Source organism: Gasterosteus aculeatus, chromosome 2 (assembly GCF_964276395.1).
Source record: "Gasterosteus aculeatus chromosome 2, fGasAcu3.hap1.1, whole genome shotgun sequence".
NCBI classification, from domain to species: Eukaryota; Metazoa; Chordata; class Actinopteri; order Perciformes; family Gasterosteidae; genus Gasterosteus; species Gasterosteus aculeatus.
The window spans coordinates 20,166,329-20,189,724 of NC_135689.1; the positions used below are offsets into that span (position 1 = coordinate 20,166,329).

General features: G+C 43.5%; 2 protein-coding genes across 3 annotated transcripts; both read left to right on the top strand.

The window, feature by feature from the left end:
• The first annotated feature begins 3,922 nt into the window (after positions 1 to 3,922).
• Positions 3,923 to 8,618, top strand: LOC120829178 (troponin C, slow skeletal and cardiac muscles). Of its 2 annotated transcripts, XM_040193089.2 has the most exons (7): positions 3,923 to 4,085; positions 5,319 to 5,349; positions 5,989 to 6,135; positions 6,301 to 6,415; positions 6,586 to 6,600; positions 6,721 to 6,857; positions 7,820 to 8,618. In XM_040193089.2, exons 1-7 carry the CDS (start codon positions 4,062 to 4,064, stop codon positions 7,849 to 7,851), a joined length of 501 nt encoding a protein of 166 aa, XP_040049023.1. In that variant the 5' UTR covers positions 3,923 to 4,061; the 3' UTR covers positions 7,852 to 8,618. The 2 variants fall into 2 exon arrangements, with proteins under 2 accessions (XP_040049023.1, XP_040049024.1); XM_040193090.2 differs by lacking the exon at positions 6,586 to 6,600.
• A 9,686-nt stretch (positions 8,619 to 18,304) lies between these two features.
• Positions 18,305 to 21,404, top strand: LOC144386237 (uncharacterized). Its single transcript, XM_078086297.1, has 5 exons — positions 18,305 to 20,406; positions 20,544 to 20,605; positions 20,696 to 20,773; positions 20,873 to 20,987; positions 21,082 to 21,404. Exons 1-3 carry the CDS (start codon positions 20,151 to 20,153, stop codon positions 20,711 to 20,713), a joined length of 336 nt encoding a protein of 111 aa, XP_077942423.1. The 5' UTR covers positions 18,305 to 20,150; the 3' UTR covers positions 20,714 to 20,773; positions 20,873 to 20,987; positions 21,082 to 21,404.
• Positions 21,405 to 23,396: the final 1,992 nt, after the last annotated feature.

Here is a 23,396-nt window from a genome sequence, read left to right on the forward strand (position 1 = left end):
TTGACTCATTCGTGTCCTCGTTTCCGGCCGGGACGAGAACAAAGGAGTGAGGCCTCCCTCGAGAGCTTTCCGAGACCCTAACATGTTGAAGTTGGTAACACCTCTCCAATTAAACAACATGCTTACTGCTGTCCTATGCCAAAAAGGGAGCTGATGAAGCAAGAGGTGAGGTAGGTACTTCACCTCTTGCTCTTGCTCCGGAGCATGGCTTGGCAAAGCCCAGCCGGAGCACGTGGAGCTCCCCCTGCCTATTGACCCCTAAGTCAGATGGTTCCCCGCGTTTCTGCACAGACTTTCGTAAGGTGAATGCAGTCACCGTAGCAGACTCGTTTCCGTTGACTCGTATGGAGGACTGTGTAGACAGTATAGGTGCAGCTACCTACATCACAAAGCTAGACTTGCTGAAGGGATACTGGCAGGTCCCTCCTACGTCCAGAGCTTCTGACATCTCTGCTTTTGGCTCACCTGATGATTTTTTGCAGTACACAGTAATGCCTTTTGGGATGCGCAATGTCCCAGCCACTTTTCAGAGACTCATGAACCTTGTACTGGCTGACATTCGCAACTGTAACATGTACTTGGATGATGTAGTTGTGTACTTCTCCTGCTGGACTGACCACACAAATACCCTAACAACTGTGTTTGCCAAGCTAGCTCAAGCATCGCTGACTTTGAACCTGGCAAAATGTGAGTTTGGAAAGGCTGTGGTAACCTGCCCGTATCCAATTCAAAACATTGGTGCTCACATACCATGCTGTGAATGGATCGGGTCCAGTCTACATCCAGGACATGGTCAAACCCTACATCCCAAACCGCACACTCCACTCAGCATCTGCTAAACTGCTTGTCCCTACCTCACTGAGAGCAAAACACTCAAATAGATCACGAATCTTTCCTGTCCTTGCTCCAAAATGGTGGAACGAGCTCTCTGAAGACATCCGGACCGCAGAGTCCTCTTCAGACTTAAAATACTAACAAACTGTAGCACTTAAATTGTACTAATAATGACACCTATCTATACGAAATTGTAAATTGGCTTAAAAGATGAAATTGCACTTGTTTCTTGCTCTTTTTATCCCAACCATTGTAAGTTGCTTTGGATAAAAGCGTCAGCTAAATGACATGTAATCTAATGTAATAATGTAATTTAGTCTTTAAAGTAACAGAGGTCTTATTTTGTTCATATATGGAAACTGTGCTAAAATACACCTGATACAGAGGGATTTGAATGAATGAGGAAATGAAAGCGCGCTGTGTCATTGGCTGGGCTGCTGTGAGAGGGAGGAGACTGAAAGAAACTCCAGGTTTATTGAACAAAACCGCCTCCCGACCAGGTTAGGTTCACAGGCTCAGTTACCGTAGTGACTGACCCTGAGCTTTAGTTACCTCCCTTTCTGAAACAGACAACCCAGAGTTTCCCTCATCTCAGGGTTAACAAACTCTGAATTTACACTAAACCCGCTTCTGACCCCTAGGATTTGAAGGCACGCACCTGTGTGTAGCTGTTGGTGTTTGCCAATGGCAGTTGCTCATGGGGGCATTCTTATACTGTTGACCATTATGTTTTTGAGTTGTAAACGTGATACATATGTATACGTGACGTCATCAGTTTTCACTAAACCCGCAACTTGAAACGGACCCCAGGAGAACAGTGTTGTAGGATAACTGTTACATCATTGCACCTGCTGCTGTTGGAGTAGAAGGAGATTCCACCACCCCTCGTCTTGCCGGAAAGCTCCATGTCGCGGTCCGCTCTGAGCAGCTGAAGCACAGAGTCCGGTATCGATCCACAGAGCCAGGCCTCCGTGAAGCACAAAATGGAGGATGCCGAAAAGTCTCTGTCTGTCCTCACCAGTAGCTAAAGTTCGTCCAGTTTCTTGCACAGTGAGATGCCTGGCAGTGGGATGCGAGAACCATGCTTGCGGAGTCACACTAAGGAGCTGGCCCGTTCTCTTCTCCTATGGCGCCTCACCGTGTGAGTAAAGGTGAGCGCACCTTTGACTAGAATGTCCAGTTATTCCACAGAAGAAAAGTTGGAAGTAACTCCGCTGGAGTTCATGAGCTCAACTCTGGAGAAAGAGCTCCAGGGATCTGTGAGATGCATGCACTGGTAAAATATATTATAACATTGTCTTGTGCTAAAGCCGTGTCTCAAGTGTCCTGTATTTGACCCTGACGTGCAAAGAGCAGCATGATACAAAATGTTGCTTTGCAGCTGTGTCCTGAGAAGGGAGTGCGGTCAACTCGATCTCATAGACGCTTTAAAACAAAGGACTTCTGTTCATGGCCTTCATATCTTATTCGGTACGAAAGTTCCGGATCCACGTTTTTACTTTATGTCAATTAATTATGATTTGCACCGGCCACTGAGGAGGATCTTGTGTGTGTGTGTGCTACCCTCAGCTTCACCTGGGTTCTTATCTCAACCTGTTTTGCAGCTTCTCGTAACTGGCACAGAGAATGTCCTTCACATGTGTATAAAAACTCAGCATTTTTACTGCTCGGAGACGCCATTACACCGAGCACTGAGATACGTGCTGGTGTGTTTGACCTCCTGCTTGCAAGCAATAGTTAGAGCCTGATATCTGCGGAGAATTGCTCATGTGATATTTTTCTCTTCTAAATAAATGTTAACTTTTTTACTTTAATTGATCAACGTGTTGCGATCCTTCTCATCAACCAACTCGGGGGGATCGGAGATCCCGACAGATCCCAACAGAAAACAGAATTAACAACAAAAATAACAAGAAACAAACAGCACCGTCGTACCGAGGCAGCCAGTTAAGAAGAAGGCTCCACCCCAGCTGAGGAATTGGCCCTTGTTTTAAACCAAGGAAGACTTGTGATGGAAGGGATTCAGGGTGGGACAGCTACTGACTGTTCCACCTGCAGAAACTGCCCGCTTCATACATGGTACATTTTCCAGTACTGCACATCAAACACAATCACCCATTTTACAGGCAAATGTGGACTGTGTTGTGGAAATCCTTTTTGATGTAACATATTCTTCTGTGGCCAGGGAAGGTAATAAATATGTGTGCCAAGGACTTCAGTGGCAAACACACACTTCTGACGTACAGAAAGTAGTGCCTTATTTACAGTTTTGACATATAAAAACATGCCGCTTGCTGTAAAGTGCAGTGCCATACAGAGCATCTGTGGACTGTGGAGAGCATGGCTTCGCGCTGTGGTTCCGATCTGTCCCTATTTGAGAATAAAATAACGTTAGCGTGTCCCGCTTTAAATCAATACGGGACGGGGTTGTCCCGTATTTGCCAAGTTGTCGTCAATGCAGCATTCCATGCAAATAATCCCATCCGAAAGACTCGTCCTATACTTCCCGTGATTGGGTAATACTACTGAAAGAATGGCGGCGGCAGCTACAGATGGCTCTGAAGCAACGAGAGTGCCCCCATCCCGTAACGTCGGCACCGCCACCCGCCTGTCGGCCAAATCGTCCACCCCCCGTTGGGCTATAGCCTCCCTTATTTTTCTCTATTGAAGGTGGCAACCCTAGCTCTAGCTAGCGCCATATTTAGCATCATGCTAGCTAGCGCTACGTTACTTGTGTTGTTCCTCTAAAATGTTTAGTTTAAGGAACTAGGAATATTCAACTCATCACTCAATGACACGAAAGCTTTCACACTCTCACCAGTGTGAAAGCTTTTAAATGTGATGGTTTTACTGTCTACTTTATTGTATCTCATTTTAATCACTGAGGCCTTCTTTTGGACTTACTAATCTAAACTTAAACAACAAAAAAAAACTGGAGACACCTGGAGGTCCATCAAATTGAACTTAACTGAACACTGAGACAGCCTGTATCAAGCAGAGCATTGCTGTCAATCTTTTGTTGGGTAGCTTCTGTTTCCTATTTCTAGATCTCTCTTTATCTCACTGTTACTCCTCCCTCGATCACCCTTGATGGGTCATGAGCTTTTTCGGTGCCACACACTTCCAACAATAAAGACTGGGGCAGCTATTGCTTGGAGTATTTGTGCAGTGTCTGTATGCAGCAGTGACTTCAGTGGTTTGTCAGAGGCAGGGACAGACAAGTAGCCATGGATGACGTATATAAAGCAGCGGTGAGTACAGATAACACTTAAATTTCTCTTTCTGGTTATGATTCAAGTTGAAGTGAACGATTCTAAGTCAGATAATCCTGGAATAGATCATGTCTTTCTTTATGAGAAAGATAGAAATACGTTTCTATATTAGATTAGTTGTTTTTGCCTGATGACATTTTTACGCCATTGGGACAGCTGCTAACAATAACAGCTGCTCCTGTAATTCCTAAATTAAATACCAACAAACTACAAAACGTTGAAGGCAATATCAACACTAAAAAAACTTGTTGCGACTGTAAATGCTCAATACTGTTAAAGCGTCTGCTGGTGCATTACTTTTGGATTTATTGGTTCTTTCTGAAACAACTTGGGGTTTAATTCACGGCATTCATGGCATTTGACAGATGAATGCTATATAAAAAAACATTGAAATATTAACAATTTTAGTACTTTCTTTGGGTGTAAAAAATACAAATGCTTTAATAAACCAATAAATATAGAATTCTAGAATCTTTAAAAGAGTTATATTATATGTATTGTATATATTTACAAGACTCTTTCAGTATCGAGATAACTTCAACAACGGTTTGCTGGACAAATAGCAAATTTCAAAACATAACTCAAAAATGAATATATCCAAATAATGAAAAATTGAAATTAATGTAATATCTCATGTTATTTGTGAGGTCCTTCATATGAATCTGACTGCAGTTATCACTGTTTTTTTGCAATGATCACTGGCAGTTTATAGTGTGTCTATACTATGACGACTACTTTTTAATATAATACATACAATTATATTGTATAAAGTTTAGATTATTGCATAAAGTATACTGTGCTGAATTATGCTGAACAAAAACAAGAGACTGCGTGTTTCTTTTAAACTTGACGACAATATTGAAAAAACAGGTGTGGTAAGCTCTGACAAAACACGGAGTAACCAGCTGTTGTGGTAAGTTCCCATGCCTGTGCCTGACAATAAAACAAACAACCACTACACAGTTCAGGGGTAGAAGGGAGAAGACAGCTGATGGCTAATAAAAACGACATACATAGTCACTGGTATTCAAAACCCCCCTTTTGTATTCTGCCAAACAACAAGAATAGAACGTGAGGAAAGCAGTCTGATAGTGCGGTCATTCTGCACTGTTCTAGAGAGTATCAGTACAGTTGCAGACCTGATGTTCTACTCCATTTGTACAGTTGTAATAAATATTTAGAAATGCACATCCTGAATTTGTTTCCCTTCAGGTTGAGAACTTGACAGAGGAACAGAAAAATGGTGAGGAAACAGCTACTGTAACTATTTATTCTTTATAACATATATGTTCTATATTTACCATCATATAACTAACCTTATAATACTTATGTCACTTAACTACAAGTATAACTACTACTGCTAACAATGTCATTTTTATTTTTACAATGTTGTGAAACAATGAAAAAGGCCGATGAAAAACCTTTTTCAAGGAACTTTTGGGGTATGAATTTGTGTGTGAATGAGGTACATTTCACAGCGTTTTTTTCTTTCAGCTTTTTTAAGAACACTGAGGGAACCAGCGACTAAATGTGGTTCCATGGCAATAAAAGGCATCTGCTTGCAAAGGTTGCATTCCTAAATGAGCCGCTATTTTGAATACATTATTTGTATTTTTGAATGCTGGCGTGGACAAATTGGGAAATCAAATGTTTTTTTTTGTTTGTTTGTCCAAAACACAAATGTTTTAAATTCATACAATCAAACAATTGTTTGTACATAATTCATTTTTTTGAGGGTGGCACTATATAATAATTTTTTACCAGAAATTGGAACAATGAACAGAGATGTTCAGAATCACAGATTTCTTTGTCACGGTTTTATTTCAGAACATTGATTCCTGTGTTTGTTGTTAGCAGTAACTGAAATCCCTGTCTCTTCTAGAGTTCAAGGCTGCATTTGACATCTTTATCCAGGATGCGGAAGATGCAGCCATCAGCACCAAAGAGTTGGGGAAGGTAATGAGAATGCTGGGACAGAATCCCACCCCTGAAGAGCTACAGGAGATGATTGATGAAGTGGATGAGGATGGTATGTCAGCCGGTCACATCGGGAGCATGTTTTGTCATATAATGGAATACAATTATTTTAACAATATTAAATCAACTTTAGTGCATATTTAAGGAAAGGAAAATGGTCTTTGGAAGGTCTAAAAACAGCAAATATGAAATAAAGATATGCGCTATGTATTCACAGGAAGTGGTACAGTTGATTTTGATGAATTCTTGGTTATGATGGTCCGCTGCATGAAGGAGGAGAGCAAAGGAAAATCAGAAGAAGAATTGGCTGAACTGTTCCGTATGTTTGACAAGTAGGTTTCTAGTTTTTTTTCACACTACTCACAGCTACTTAAACATTTAAAAATACACATTTCAAGTTCAAGGTAAATATACTTTACTTGTGTAGCGCTTTCCTCATCTTCTGACCACTCAAAAGGTTCTAACACTTGTCCTCTGTCCCCTATTCACACACTGATGGCAGGGGCTACCATACAAGGTGCGCCAATCGCATGATATTATTCAGAACAAATACTACAGTAAGAAGAGCTTGGTGTTCGAGAGGATCGAAAGATTTTTCAGATGAGTATAAAACAAATTTTCTTAATCTTGTGTTGAGGAATGGAGATGGCTACATAGACTTAGAAGAGCTGAAGACCATGTTGGAGTCCACTGGAGAGGCCATCACAGAAGATGACATTGAGGAGCTGATGAAGGATGGGGACAAAAATAATGATGGAAAAATTGACTATGATGGTACGGGAGCTAGCACATTAGTAAAAAAATGGATACAAAGTGTGTCCTTCCGTGTTCAAATTTAAAGATTCAACAATTAATTTTGGTACAAACCAAATCCTCCAAACTGAACAACGTAATACATTGTTTGCTGTCAACTTGTGACAAAAGGTGGTACTCTAATAAAGCAATAAGGTACGAGAGGCTGTGTTCCGCTACACGTCAGGCTAACACCCTTGAACTCTAACATTGTCGACAATAAAGTACAGCCCCAAATACCTTATTGCTTTTATAATACGGTTGAAGGACACATTATAAACGGTAAGTGATTAGCTTCCTTCCAGCAAAAAATTGTTTTAGCCACCAAACGTCGTATCACATTTGAGAAGCCTAGAGAAAATGGTCCGTGTACATGTTGCTATGCCTCGTCCCCTACGCTACAGGGTTAACAGTTTGAATGTGAAAAAAACAAGTGAAATGTATAATTCACCGAGTGAAGTGAAGAATGAAAGATATTTTATTCAAACAAATTAGAAAAATACTTTTCATCTGCTTATTTTTATTTTGAATACATTGTTGTATTTTTTAAAACAAATCTTCAGGTTCACATTTGGTTTTCAAATGATCGAAAGTTTTGACCTGGATTTGGCTCTAGGAAATCCCTTTTTTGCAAAACTATCCACAAAAGGCTGGCCAAGGTTGTAAGCCGTAAAAGTGAATCCTGAATGAAATGGAAAGCCAATGTAAAGATCATAAAATGGATGTAATGTGACTAATCATACTAAACCTTTTCAATAGCCTTGAGCAGAGGCTACTTGTCGAAACAGGTGAAAATGAAATGGCGGTGGTCTGGTCAGGATGATATGATCATCTCTCTCTCAGTCTCAAGATGTGATACAACACATGACACATGGCTTTGGCAATTCTAATCATATGTCATGCTCATATATACAGTATATTGACTTGTGTGTTCTCTCTGACAGAGTTCCTTGAGTTCATGAAAGGTGTCGAATAATGGATTCAGATGGAGTCATCACTGCAGCAGCATCTAGGTCACTTCATGAAGAGATGCCTCCTCCTTCATACTATTCATTTAAAAATACAAATAACACACCTGTTGTCAGCAGTACCCTTTTCTGTCCTGTTTATTATTCAATTATTCTAATTATGATGAATTGTCATATGGACTATTTACATTTAAAAAGACGTAAAATATCGTATTTTGTCTACCACTTAAAAAATCACATTTTATTATTTAACAATGTTGTAGATTGGGAAATAATTGATCCAAACAACCGTAAGTCTTCAACAGACATAACAGTATAGTTGATTTGTCTTTGGGTTGGCTTTGAATGTGCAGTCATGATTATTCCCATTGCCATTGAACTTTTGTTAAAGGTCACATAATGTGCATTTTTTTTGGTTCATAAATGTGTTAAGCTTTTCTACAACATCATGTTAGCTTGCCGTATTGTTAAATATTTAATTTTTCTCATACCGTCTGCTTATATATGTCTGTATTTACCTTCCGTCTGAGAAGATATGGTTCAGCAACAGTCATTTGGGTCCCCTACCAAAAAAGCTCAGTCTGCTCTGAGTGTAATTGACAGGAAGTCCCGCAGACTCTAAGCAAATAATCATGCCCGCACATGTCCATGGGTCTCTGCACTTTTGAGCGTATTCACTGTAAATGTGACAAAAATTGACACAGCACATGTTCCAGAAGGACAACATCTGGGTCTGCAACTTTCTGATGCAAAATAAAGTATTAATCTCAGGTTAGCTCAGTATCTTCTTGTGGATTAATTCCTTGCCGTTTTAACTATTTTATAAGGCATCAAAATCCTTCACCGGTGGCGGTGCTCCAACTCTGACAGAGATTCCTGAAGCCTTTTTACTTGACGGGGGTCGGGAAAGGGTGTTAGGGATCCGCACTTTTCCGATTATGTGGTCCCCGTCCCGTTTCCCTGGTCTGCGGCATTACGGGGGCAGTGCCTGATCAGGTGTCCAGGCTGCCCACAACCCCAGCAGACCCTTGGGCGCGGCCTGGCCTGCCGCTCATCAAGGGTGGCAGCCCTCACAAGCTGGGTCAGCTCCCCCACCCAGGCAGGCTGCACCTTGTCCTCAACCCCACCAGCAGCTCTCCCTGTTGGGGAACTTCCTTGTCAAAGGTCTTAGCACACAGCATCTCTCTCTCTGTTGCAGACTCCAGAGCATCCTGGAGGGACCCAGGGTGAGCCAGTAGTGTCTGAATGGGCAGGTCGGCTGGCAGTAGGGCCCGGAGAAAATGGTCTCTTGCCACCTCGCTTTGGATGGAAGGGGGCATGTGCGCGTAGGTGCGTTGAACAAGCCCCTCGATGTCATTAGCTAGCGCTCTCAGTGGTTCCACCGGTTGCCTCTGTCTGCTGCACAGTTCAGAGCAGGCTAGCAGCAGAGCATTGTCCAAAACGTCGCTTTAGAGCCCCAATTAGTGCATCATAATCACTCCTATCGACAGGACTCAGCAGCAGCAGGCAGGACAAAGCATCACCCGTGATGCACATCGCTAGTTGAAGGGCTTTTAATTCCGTGGACCATCCACTGGCTTGAGCTAGCAGTTCAAATTAAGCATGAAAAGCTACCCAGTCAGCTTTACCGTCATACCTGGGGGTCTTTATTGTTGGTGGAACAGCGCCCCCGCGTGGCTCGGCGTGCGTAGTCATGTCTATTCCTCTAAGGCTGTTAAATCCACCAACAGAGCGGTCCGAGCGTCCAAAGCCAGCCTCGGCAGCCATCCTCGCGGCCATTTGCTTTACCTGCTCTTTTTGCTCCGTGGAGTTCCAGGCTCCGGCTGCGCCGTCCCGTCCCTCTCCATTGGATCCTTCCTTCCGCTTTATCTTTCGGCGTACGTCCATGTTTGATACGTAATGTAGATGACTACTGGCACCTATTTACGTGCAAAGGCACAGCAGAGTTGTGCTTTTTGACGTAGATGTTGAAGAATACTTGGGGGGGGAGAAAAGACGAGAGATGTTCTGCTGCTTATCATGGCACTCACACTGCAACAACAATCAGCTGCGTGGACATTTATTTATTAACCATGCCCACAGACAGGTGGCTCGTCAGTGTCAATCACAAATAAACATTCAATTATTGAGAGCACCATTCAACATTTCCATAGTCAGGATGTTAAACTGAACAGTGTATGTACCCTTCTGCATGCATAGAATCAAGTATATCATCACCTGTGAAAGAGAAGACATTTAACAGTGTACACCAGGTCAATCGTGATTGACTGGCCAGTCGCCAAGGCAGTGCCAGTAGATCGCCTGCCATTGGAAAAACAAATTACCAGAGCTGCCAACTTTTCAAAAAACCTTGGAGTGAGATTTTGTCGGGGGTAACCAAAATTTTGCCGCGCACGCAGCCACACAAGATTTGACCAATTTAGGTTGATTGACATTTTGATTACAATGGTATTCAACTAATTCTTAACTAAAACCTAACCTATATTGTTAATAATTGTATTCTGAAGAGCACTTAATGATTTATGTTCAGCAAAAAATGACAAGTTTAGTTAGGGAAAAATATTTTTCATTATCAAACAAAAAAGTGCAACAAATAAAGGGCTTAAACAGTAGCCTTTCAAAGCAAACCAATGGATAAACATAATATAAATACACATAAATAAAATAACAAAAAATTAGGTATTAAGAAGGAGATCAGAAGCTGTTATAAAATTGTTTTGAATGAAATTGTTATATATTATATTATAACAGATTTCCCTTTTTTTCCTGGGCCTGGCAAAGGTCTTTTATGAGACATCTTTGCTCCCTTAAAGAATTAAAATGGTTTTTAAATGGTAACTCTACGCTCATTTACAAAAACATGCCTAATTCTATTGCACAGATTTCCTGTCTTTATGTTAAATTCTTTGGAATACATCTTACCTGTTCAAAGAGCTGTTTGGAAAATTCTTGAGAGGGTCTTTTTCTTTGGCCTGTAAATAAAAAGATAAACGCTATGTGAGCAGACTTAATAAACAATGCTATGATGTTTTGAGCATGCAGTATACCAAGAGGTTAACAAGGTGCTCTCCTGCTGCTTGTTATGACAGCTGAGTTTACATTCACCACTCAAAATCACACGCACAAACACAAATAATAATTTCTTTCAAGATTTAAAGTTTAAGAGAGTGAGTACTTAATTGAACCACATGTCATTAACATACCTTAGTCTTTGCTCCTCCTTAGTTTCTCCCGCGGTTGTGTCTGTTTGAAAATTTTCTTCTGTTCCTAACTTCGGGACTCTTTGGGGTAAATAGGATGTCTATGCAGCGAATACGTTTACAGAGGCAACTGACTCGACAGTTGACAGGATGCATCTCATCTTCAACATACGAGCCATCAATCTATTCAGCTCTGCCCGGTTTATCGGCTGCACTGCAGTCCGTGTAAAGTGGAGCCTTGGTTGTTTGGTGAGCACTCAGTGCTCGATCCAATGTACCACCATTGTGTTTGACTGTCACTACGACGGACTTCTGTGATTGTTTGTTCATGCCTGCCGGTTGTGTGATTTCAGCGCCAGTGAATTACCTAACTTGTACTGCATCCTCGTCTCCGTGCATTTGTATCGATTTAGATAACCCACGTATACGTGGAGAATATATCACTGTTATAGTCGTATACTATAGTATACGACTATAACATGCAGAATCCGCGGGCCTGCGGTCTTTCATCATGAGCGACGCGATGCTGTTTACGTGCACGTACGGCGACTATTCTGTGGCACACAACGTTTGGTGGACACAACTATTTTGTGCTGACAGGCAGCTATTTACTTACTATTTGCCGGCCCTCCGCTTCGCGTCACAAAAGAGAGTGACGCGAGTGTAGGAGCCATATTCATTCGGTATTGTTTCATTTAATTTTGCTCTGTGCCACTAGGGGGCTGTATGTGCTTTGTGGCTCAGCCGACCTCGGATCAGCCCAGGTAGGCCATTTAATCTGCAGAAATCCCAGACACAGGTGTTGCTAATTTGGGAAGCAAACAGTTTTCGACTATGCCAGTGTGCGTGTGTGCCTTTGTGGTTGTAATATTTGTAGGTGAAGGAAGGGCACACGGAGACAGGGAGAAGATGCGTCTGTTTGCCGTTTACTTATAACTATAGTGAAGTGGCTCATACAGATACCGTAATTACCTTAATACTATGGCCAACATTACCGTAGTATATGTGAACTACTACACTCCTCCCTCCTAGATTATAACATATATAGCCAGACTACATACTTCATTGCATTAGTCATTCCTTAAACTACATATGCAGGGTTCAATTAACAGTAACATACCCTAAACTTCATAAACATAACAGTAAGCAGTCTGAACATAGTTACTGACTAAATACGTCATTATCTCTACATGAACATTTAGAGATTCAGTCCGGAGAGGCTTTGCCCGCTTGTCATGAGCCTTTTTCTGTTGTAGCTGATGCTTGACCACCACTTCGGATATGTCCGGCTTCAGTAATGACAGGCGAGGTTGTCTTTTCAGGAACAATTCAGCCGGGGTGCGTTCAGTGACTGTGTGAGGAGTGTTTCGATATGTGAACAAGAACCGAGCAAGCCGTAGATGGGGTGACACAGACTGTGCTTCCAGACGCGTCCAGGCTTTCTTGAAAGTCTGTACCGCTCGTTCGGCTGCTCCGTTAGACGCAGGATGGTAAGGTGGTGTGAGAACATGGCGTACTCCGTTATTCTTGAGAAACTGCTCAAACTCCGTCGATGTAAAGGGAGGGCCATTGTCTGACACAAGCACCTTTGGCAGACCATATGACGCAAAGAGGTTCCTGAGAAGATTAGCAGTCTTCTCTGCGGTTGTTAGTTGTGTAGGCAGGACTTCTAGCCATTTGGAATAGACATCTACTACCACCAGGTAGTGCGGCTTGTTGATTTCAGCGAAGTCCACATGTATTCTTTCCCACGGTGTTGTAGCCCATGACCAAGGTTGAAGAGCTGCTGCAGCAGGTCTGTTCAGTGTAGTCTCACACGCTGCACACTGACTCATGTGATTCTCTATCTCTTGGTCTAGTGCAGGCCACCACAGGAAACTTCTGGCTAATGCCTTCATCCGTGTCATTCCTGGATGTCCCTCATGCACATCTGACAGAAGACGCTGCCTGAACTTCGGCGGTATAATTACCCTTGACCAAGGTAGTACAAACAGTACTTACCTTGGTCATTACAGTCTACTGAAATGGCTTGAGCTCTGGATTGGGCACAAACCTTGGCCATCCAGACAATGTCAGGTCCAGGATCTTAGAGAGGATTGGGTCAAGTCTAGTCTCTTCTGCTATGTCTTTGGCAGACACGGGCAACTGCTCAACATGGGACTCACAGAAGGCTTCATTCTCATCTGTGCTTTCATCAACGTCATGCTTGCATGGAAGACGTGACAACGCATAGTTCGACACTACCCTCTGGTGAAGAGTTTTCGACCTAAAGAGACACTTTAGGTTGAAAACTGCTTCGATTTGGATAACCATTCATCGAGACGACGTGGACCTGTTACACTGTGGATTAACGGAGTTCGTTTGGAACCCACGGATGTGAGGTGGGCAAAATGTTTGGAGTTGCCGATTGTTGACTGAAACTGCACCGGAGCCAGCTGCAGGGGCAGAAATGCCAGCATCAGCTGACCCGGACAACATTCATCGAAGCCGGCCAACGCTCGATTGGGGTATGTGGTGAACAGCACTGATATTATGACTGGCCATGGTAATTTGTGTGCACACATTCACGTAAATCCAATGCATTGGTAGCAAACTCGCAACCGTCTAAAAAGAACTTTGCGCGTCTGGACGAGTTGTTGCGCAACATAAACTATTTTGCGGGCTTGTTGATTAATAAGCCAATTCACCTTGCGTGGTCACTGGGCCTTGAGACTGAACTTGTAAGTGCACGGGTAAAAACTGTAACTGAAAAACGTGTGGTTAAATTAACACCCAAAGCTTTGTTGGAAAAAATAAGCATTTTAGAAAAGGAAAGAAAGTCTAAATTTTGTAAACTGTCGAATGCAAAAGACTAACTTATTAACTAACTTAGATAAATTAACGGGTGATAAAAAGAATGTAAGTGAGGTTGAAAAAGAATTTAACATGTTCAATGAGTTGAGTGGCAAAATACAGCAGGTGCATACATCTTTAATGGGTTTATTGCCTGCTGATGAAGCAAGCAAACATGAAATATGGTACCAGGCTAAAATGTTGAATATCCATGAGTTTATTGTGGGTACAAATCAATGGTTGTATGACATAAAAGGATGTCCAGCCACCAAAGTAGGTGGTGGCAAATCATGATGATGATTTGCCAGGTCAAACTGAAATTCAAACTGAGCAAACTCAAACTGTGCAAAGTGAAAATGTAATTGGACCAACAGAAAAACACAAAGTTGTTGACAACACTTTAAAGGAGTATGAAAGGGATGGTCCTCAAACCGTTGATGTCAATGCTGGAAGTGGAAATGAGGCTGATGCCAGCAATAGAATTGGAGTTGCTGGTGGAAAGGAAGAGGAAGATCAGATTCAACCTCATGACAGCATTTCAAATGTGCAGTCAAGGCACCATGGCTCAAGGAGCGGATCCTCAAGCAGCAGATCCTCCACTTCTTCAGCCAGACGCAGGGCGAAGGTGGAACAGGCCGCACTCTTGGCTCGAGCTGCCGCTTTAAAAGATAAGCATGCATTGGAGGAGCAGGAGCTCATCTTGAGAAGAAAAAGGGAGCAGCTCGAGTTGGACACGGAGATAGCCGCCACTTCTGCTAAGCTAGCAGTGCTACAGGTCGGTAGCAGCATCCATTCAAGGCTATCTAATGGAATGGCTTCCTACATCAGGAAAGGAGCTAGATCAAAGCTCCCGGGCACCCCTTTCAATCCACAGGCCTCGATATTTGTGTCTCAGTCCTCACAGCGACACGCATCTCTACCACTACAAAGCAATGCTTCACAAGTAGCCACGCCAACTATCATGCCAAAGCCAACCGTCATTCAAGGCTCTCAACTCCCTCAGTTACAAACAAAGACAACCTTCAGTCAAGGCTTTCAACCCACTCTAAGCCAACAAGTGTTTCAACCCCTGCAAGGCCAAAATCAAACAGCAGGTCTCTATAATGTGCTGCAACAACAGAATGACATAACCGCTCTCCTTGTTCAAATGCAAATCTCGCAACTGCTGCCACGCCAAGTAATTCCAATTTACGATGGAGATCCTCTAAGGTTCAATACATTTATGAAGGCGTTTGAGCACTGCGTGGAAGCAAAGACCAGCTGTAAAGGAGACTGTTTGTACTACCTTGAGCAATTTACTAGGGGGCAGCCAAGAGATATTGTGTGCAGCTGCCTTCATATGACTGCAGATAAAGGATTTGCTATTGCTAAAAAATTGCTCAAAGTTTAACATAACAGCGGCCTACATGGAGAAGGTCACAGGATGGCCAAGTATCAAAGCTGAGGACCCCAAAGCGCTGAAAGCGGATGGACTTTTCCTCCGTGAGTGAACGCTATGGATGATCTTCAGTACTTCGAGGAACTTGACATGCCAGCAAACATAAAGATTCTGAGTCAGAAGCTTCCTCATAAACTTAGAGACAAGTGGAGAGCAAAGACATGTGAGATACTGGAGAAAACTGGTCGAAGAGCACGATTCTCAGACATGGTGAAGTACATCGAGCACCAGGTCAGAATCACTTCAGATCCAATCTTTGGTGACATACAGGACACTTCACCTGTTATCAAAGGAGCTAACAAAGCAAGCAAGTCACCGGTGAAACAACAGCTGAGAAGAAACAGCTTTGCAACACAGGTGGTCATTGAGGATGGATGCAGCAAACCACATGTTAACACGAAGGAAAAAGCTCAGAATAAAATGACATCCCTTGCCAAGACTGATTCTTTTTCATGCCTGTATTGTGCTGCTGGTAATCGTGTTTTGGAACAATGTTTTAAACTGGGAAGAAAGGACACACAGGGAGAAACTGGACTATCTAAAGGAGAAAGGTCTGTGTTTCAGTTGCTTGTGCACAGGACACTTGAGCAAGAATTGCGACAGCCGCATAATATGCAACAAGTGTAACCGAATGCATCCCAGTGTTTTGCACATAGAGAAGGAAAGGGTTACTCAGAAAGCTCAGAAGGATGGCGAGCAGAAGAATACTGAGAAGTCAAATACTTCAGACAGCTGTACAACATCCTCCGCTTGTGGTCTTACAGGGGCTGGCCACTGCAATGGAATTCTTCCCATTTTGCCTGTTAAGGTGAAGTGCTCAAAGGGAAACAAAGTTATTGAAACCTATGCTTTTCTGGACCCAGGGAGTACAGGAACTTTCTGCACCAGGAAACTCATTGACAAGTTGAACATGGAAGGATGCAAATTCAAGATTCATATCCGCACATTGGGGCATAATAACGCAGTAGAAAGCTCTGTTGTTGAAAGTCTGGAGATTTCAGGATTTTCTGGTGAGTGCTTCTATCCACTTGCCAAAGTGTGTACCCAGAAAGAGATGCCTGTCTCTACAGCCAACATAATAAGCAAAAGGGAGCTGAGAAAATGGCCTTATTTAGAGGATGTTAAAATTCCCCACGTAAACGCTGATGTTGACCTGTTAATTGGCACAAACGCCTCCAAGTCGATGAAGCCTTGGGAGGTGATTAACAGTCGCGAAGGTGAAGATGGACCCTACGCGATCAAAACCCTACTGGGGTGGGTAATAAATGGTCTGTTTTGGGGAAGTAGCGACTGTGGAAGTGAACACCCTTCCATTTATGCCAATAGAATTGCCATTGACAGAATTGAAGAACTGTTAACTAGCCAGTACAACTATGACTTCAATGAGCGAGCATCTGCAGAACAGGAAGAAATGTCAAGGGAAGAAAAGAAGTTTGTGGAGATAATGGAAAGCTCTGTTCAGCTTCAGAATGGACACTACGTGTTTCAAATGCCTTTCAAAGAGAAAGATGTTTCGATGCCGAACAACCTTGGTGTTGCCATGCACGTGTTCGTGGTCTGAAAAGGAGACTTCTGAAAGACGCAAGCTTTCATGAGGAGTACAACAACTTTCTTGTTGATGTCATTAGCAATGGCTATGCCGAAGAAGTACCACAGCATCAGTTGGAAACGCCAACAGGAAAGGTGTGGTATATCTCGCACCACGGCGTGTACCATCCACGGAAGGGAAAGCTACGGGTGGTGTTTGACTGTGGAGCAGAGTACAAAGGGATCTCGCTCAACAGTCATCTTTTGCAAGGACCGAACCTCACCAGCTCGTTAGGTGGAGTTCTTGTGAGGTTCAGGGAGGAACAAGTGGCCATAATGGCGGACATAAAGGCTATGTTCCACCAGGTTAAAGTGGCAAAGGAACACCAGGACCACTTAAGATTCTTATGGTGGCCTCAAGGTACCCTGGGACAAGATCTTGTAGAGCATCGCATGACTGTCCATTTATTTGGAGCGGTTTCATCACCCTGTGTTGCCTGCCTTGCTCTTAGAAAGACCGCTGAAGACAATCAGGCCAACTTTTCAACAGAAGTGATTGAAACCGAAACTTCTATATGGATGACTTATTGAAGAGTCTACCCTCTGAAGCGGATGGAGTCACCATGGCTAAGAATCTTACAACCATTTGCGGCAGAGGAGGGGTCACCTTCACTCAATGGATTAGTAACAGTCGAAGAGTGCTTCAAAGCCTCCCAGAGGATCTCAGGTCCAAGAACCTTCCGTCTACGACCCATTGGGATTCCTGGCACCTCTAATACTCCCCGCCAAGCTGCTGTTGCAGGAGTTATGCAGGACAATGCAGGTGTGATTGGGACGATCCAATACCTCCAGCTTTCCAGCAGAAGTGGAACAAATGGCTGACAGATCTTGAGAAGGTGGCATATTTCAAGATCCCCAGATGTGTGAAACCTGAAGGATTTGGAAGGACTGTCAGTGCCCAATTTCATCACTTCGCCGATGCAAGCGAGAACGGCTATGGTACGGCTACTTACCTGAGGATGCAGAACATGGATGAGAGGGTTCATGTTGCTTTCTTATTTGGCAAAGCCCGAGTGTCCCCCCTGAAGCCTGTCACCATTCCCCGTTTGGAGCTCACCGCTGCCGTTGTTGCAGTACGAGTGGACAAGATGCTTCAATCAGAGCTCCAGCTTCCACTGAAGAAGACCTGCTTTTGGACTGACAGCACATCCGTTCTTAAGTACATAAAAAATGAGGACCGAAGATTTCAAACCTTTGTAGCAAACAGGGTAACCACCATCAGGGACAACTCTGAAGTTGAGCAGTGGAGATACGTTCCCACATCCCTGAACCCTGCTGACGATGCTTCGCGTGGATTGAAGGCAGAAGATCTGAAGCAAAGATGGATAGAAGGCCCGGAATTCCTACGGGAACCTGAAGAAACATGGCCAATATTTCCGACCCAGAAGTAAAGCGAAGTCTGACGGTCAATGCAATACTTGTTGACACCAACGCCACATCACAACTGATTACCCATTTCTCTGATTGGCAAAGATTGAAGGTTGCAGTTGCGTGGCTCATTAAGCTGAAAGGAACTCTGCTCAAACTGAGGATGAAAAGAAAAGAGTTACAATGTGCAAACACCAGTGCTACTGGAGCAGCCAGGTTTGATGTGCAAAGGGAGATGCAAGCTTTCTCAACATCACTTGGGAATCAGAAGGTGACACTGGAAGATCTCTTGGAGGCCGAGACCTCCATAATCGCTTTTTGCCAGCAAGAGAGGTTCCCCACTGAATTTGCTGCACTAACCTCTGGCAAGCCACAAGTACCAAGAAGTAGCAGCATCCTCAAATTGGATCCAGTTCTCGAAGGAGGACTTCTACGAGTTGGGGGGCGGTTGAATAAGGCAGCAATCCCCGAGGACGTTAAACACCCCCTCATCTTGTCAAAAGACCAACACATCGCCGACCTCACTGCATGAAAAGTGGGATTTTCGGCAGTATGCGGCACTGTAAATTGTCGTGGAATTTCAGGTTTGCGGCAATTTGCGGGCAACGCCGAAAACTGCCGTAAATTGTCAGAAATTGACGTGGGCCTCCCTTGGCAGTTGTCCCCCCATGATCTCCCTCCTCCTATTTCTAGGGGAGGCTTTGACATGTAAATGAAAATGCTGTGAGCTATACAAATGCAAATCAGGGTCGCAGAGGGAGTTTTAGCCCAGGTGACATTTTTTTAAAAGGTAAGAAAATCTCTGGTACAAATAGATCAGGCTCAGTAGCCTAATTATAGACTCTTACATTTTGGCTTGAATTGATTTATTTAATTCAAATATGCTAGATTACTGTGTACGCCATTAGCAATGGCAAATGTTATGTAAAAAAGATACACAAAATAACTCCTTTAAAAAATTTGTTTTAATCAAGGAAAAATGAGCATTCCATGCAAACAACATTTGAATCAGAATGAGGGGTCTGCAGAGATCAGTCTCCTAGAGCTCAACTACTGTGCATAGTGGCAGGACTACAGTGACCTTTTCTTTGGTCTTACTTAAATGCACAGAGGATGTATTAACCACACATCTTCTAGCAATGCGCTCAACTGGCAGAAATGATGCTGGGTATGACGTATCTGTTCCCTGCAAGCCCCAAACTTCTATTGGCTTTCCATAAAAATGTCTGTCCGGGTGGGGATGAAGCCAGGAAACTTGTGCAAGAACATGTTTAAATGCCGTACCTTTTGACACAACATTAACAACTATAAACTGCTTTATAATGGCTGGTCGTAGTTCTGCTAGAGGGTCAAGGACGGGTTCCTCAAAACTGTTAGTGTTTCCACACCACTTAGCATGAACATATGCTGACCTTTCTGCTCTGCATCTATCGATTGAGCAAGTTACATTCATATGTTACCCGTTTACATGTCACGGCAAAACATTCAACCTCAGTGACACAAGGGTACATGTGATGATACATTGTCAACATTGCATGTCTGTCAGACTCTAGAGTGTCTGGTGGAATGCAGAAAGAGGCACCACTGTACAGTTTTCTAGGGAAAGTCGTTCTGCTGACACCAAAACACGGCTTTACATAAAGCATATCAGCTGTTTCAAAGTCCCAACCATTTGTCTTCCTAAAATACTGGTCCTTCCGTATAACAATAACCTTGTATGTGATTGGAGGACCCTTAGACTCCTCGTCCAATCACGTGTGAGGTCATAGGCATGACTCAGACAGCAGTACTTGCAAGACGAGCATACAAACAGTGTGTGTTACTATATTCAAAAGAACTGTATCTCCAGTTCCTTTGTTTGGTTTTTGCTGCTTCGTGAATAATGGCGGGACGACGTCTCGTGTTCAACTCGCCTTCAACTCCTCTCCGCGGTCACCAACTTTCGGCCAGTACGCAGACAGACGAGAAGAAGCTGCTGAATGCTCTCAGTGGATCGTCTCGTCAACTCCAACAACAAACTGCCGATATCAACGAGCGGTTCGCTCCACTGGAGCGTTCGGGACTCTGCGGGTTTCTGTCCATGGAGGAGAGGAACCGACTCAAAGAAGAGGAGACGGGCGCACAATCCCACGATAGCGGTAAGAATACGTTCGATGACTGCAAGCTAAGCTAAAAGTAGCATAGCCTCAAGCTAAGCTAAGAGTAGCCTAGTAGCCTTACAAGTGAGCAGAAACAGCTTTACTAAAGTGTGTTTTCTTTGCCGTGTCGTTTACAGGAAGCGGTGCGCCGTCTTCACAACTCCGAGACGAACTACAGGCGCTACGAACCGGAGCAACGGTCAGATTTAAAGAATATGCTTTCATTCTGCGGTATAAGGGAATATATACGTATAGATACCGATCATAACTGTACATGTTGTTTTCACAGACTAACCTCGCCTCATAATGAGGCGGTGACCTCGTATTTGCTCCGGGAAAAGTCCAGATTTAGACGACGTCATTGTGTGTAAGTGACACTGTTTCTCCTTCCTTGTTAAATGTTACTGTGACTTGCGTTTGATTTTCTTTTTTGTATTCATACCACACTCATTTAATTGTTTTCCAGCCGCCTGTGAGACGTATTGTGAGACGGGACGCAGGAGCTTCAGGTTCAGCCGGAACACTCATTGCGAGCTGAAGGTGCGAAGGATTCAGCGCGGAGTCGAGCGAGAAGAAAGACGGTCAGAGTTTATTTGCTGACTTGTTTCAGGTGCATTGATAGATGTGTTGTGTCCGTACGCATCGCACAGTACTGATTCATTGTTGTTTTTACAGCTGCTGGAATCGAGACAAAGTGTGCTGGCTGATGACGAGGTGGAAATCCGCCACCGTAGAGCTCACGTCGGACGGAGGGGACGGCGTGGGTCCGGCGGGGTCTCGGGGTGGATTGTACAGTCGCCACGCACACACGAGGCGCCTGCACAACAGACCTGCCTCGGAAAATACGCCGCCAGTGACGGTCAACAACCCCGAGGAGGCAAACGGACAGTTTACTGAGCTGTAGTTTTTAAACCGCCGTTACCCAAGTGTGGGCAGATCCTCACTTTGTATGTAGTTGTTGTTTGTGTGTTGTTAATAAAGCTTTTTCTTTGCATAAACATGTGGCAAATGTTCATTTTCTCTATAAATTCATTGATGTCCTGGTTGGTATCCTAATAATAGTGCAGTAGCCTACATAGGATAACCATGAAATTAATATACAGCATAATATGAATATATAAATAAAATGAGGCGGGTGACCAATAGCGACAGATCTGCCAACCAATCACGAGTGATTGAAAGTTGTTTTCATCCAATCATGAGCAAGGAAACTCAAGCCTGGTCAGCCCACGTGTGGTTTTGCTGCCAATCACGAGTGATTTTATTTGTTAGTAAGTTGTGGTTTCATCCAATAAGGAGTAAGGATATTCAAGCCCGCTCGGCTCGGCCACCCGCGGCTTCGCTGCATTCATATGCTAATTCGGGCCATTTGCACCTCCGCCAGCTCTCCACATACGTCATGGTTCGTTTCCGACAATTTGTGGCACAGACAAACGCGACGTGCGCGGGTTGCAAATTGTCGGAAATTAGGGAGATTTCCGGGCGTTTACGGGGACGAAAATCTCACTTTTCATGCAGTGCCTTATCCTCCATCATGTCCATTTACAGCTTGGACATGGAGGTAGAAATCATGTTATTTCTGCTATAAGGAGAAAATACTGGATCACAAGTGGACCTACTGCAGTGAGGAAGATCATATCAAGATGCCTCTATTGGTTCTATTGGTAACTATTTTTTTGTGTTTTGTTCATGGCTCTTTTTGATTTGGGGTAATTGCTCTGGCAGACGCAATTAGGGGCTGGAGTGTAGGAGCCATATTCATTTGGTATTATTTCATTTAATTTTGCTCTGTGCCACTAGGGGCCTGTATGTGCTTTGTGGCTCAGCCGACCTCGGATCAGCCCAGGTAGGCCATTTAACCTGCAGGAATCTCAGACACAGGTGTTGCTAATTTGGGAAGCAAACACTTTTCGACTGTGCCAGTGTGCGTGTGTGCCTTTGTGGTGAGCAATGCGGTTTGTTATTTTGGGTACATGTATTGTATATGAGTTAAAGTTTTGCCGTTGTATGATATGTGGATGTAAAATAAACATGCAAGATAATTGTAACGATCACAAAACTCTCCGTTTTGCTGTGTTCGAGCAGACCGGGCGCACGTCTAAACTAATCTACCGTATTAGCAACCAGTACTAGACTTTGTTTAGGACTTCGTCAGTAAAGCGAGGAACTCATTTCAATTTCAGTAATTGTAACTGCGTTAATTTATTTTAAAAAATACTTTGTTACATGCTCGTTACCACTAAAAGTAGTGGAATTACAGTAATGCGTTACTTTGTAATGCGTTACTCCCAACACTGCCCGTCGCCAGCTGCCTACGATGTGATCGCCAGGTCACATGAACTGTTGCCACCTTCCTACGATGTGATCGCCAGGTCTGGAGTATTGTAGGAGAATTTAGGAAGGTTAAAGATCAATCGAGCTGCTGGATTCTGGATGAGCTACAGAGGTCGAATGGTGAGGAGTTACAATAGTCGAGATGGGAGATGACTGAGCCTGAATCAGTACCTGCACCGCCTTCTGAGTAAGAAGGGAACGTATTCTCCTGATGTTGTAGAGCGTGTATCTACAGGAACGTATTGTTGCTGTAATGTTAAGAGTCAGGGAGAATTGGCTGTTAAGTTTGACACCAAAGTTCCTAGCAGTCAAAGTTGGCATTAACAAAGTCAACAGTCAGGTCCTGGGTAGGAGAACCTTTTTCTGGAAAGAAGTAGTTCAGTCTAGTCGGGATTGATTTTCAGATTGTGAGCGGACATCCACTGAGAGATGTCAGTCAGACAGGCAGAGATTTGCGCCGCCACCTGAGTGTCTGAGTGAGGGAAGGAGAAAATTAGTTGTGTGTCATCAGCATAGCTATGGTAGGAGAAGCCATGCGAACCAATGCCAGAGCCGAGAGAGTTGGTGTAGAGAGAGGAGGGTAAAATGTAATAAATGTTATTAATATTTATGAAGGGAGTGGTGCACATGCACATTTCAAAGTGTAATTCAATAGT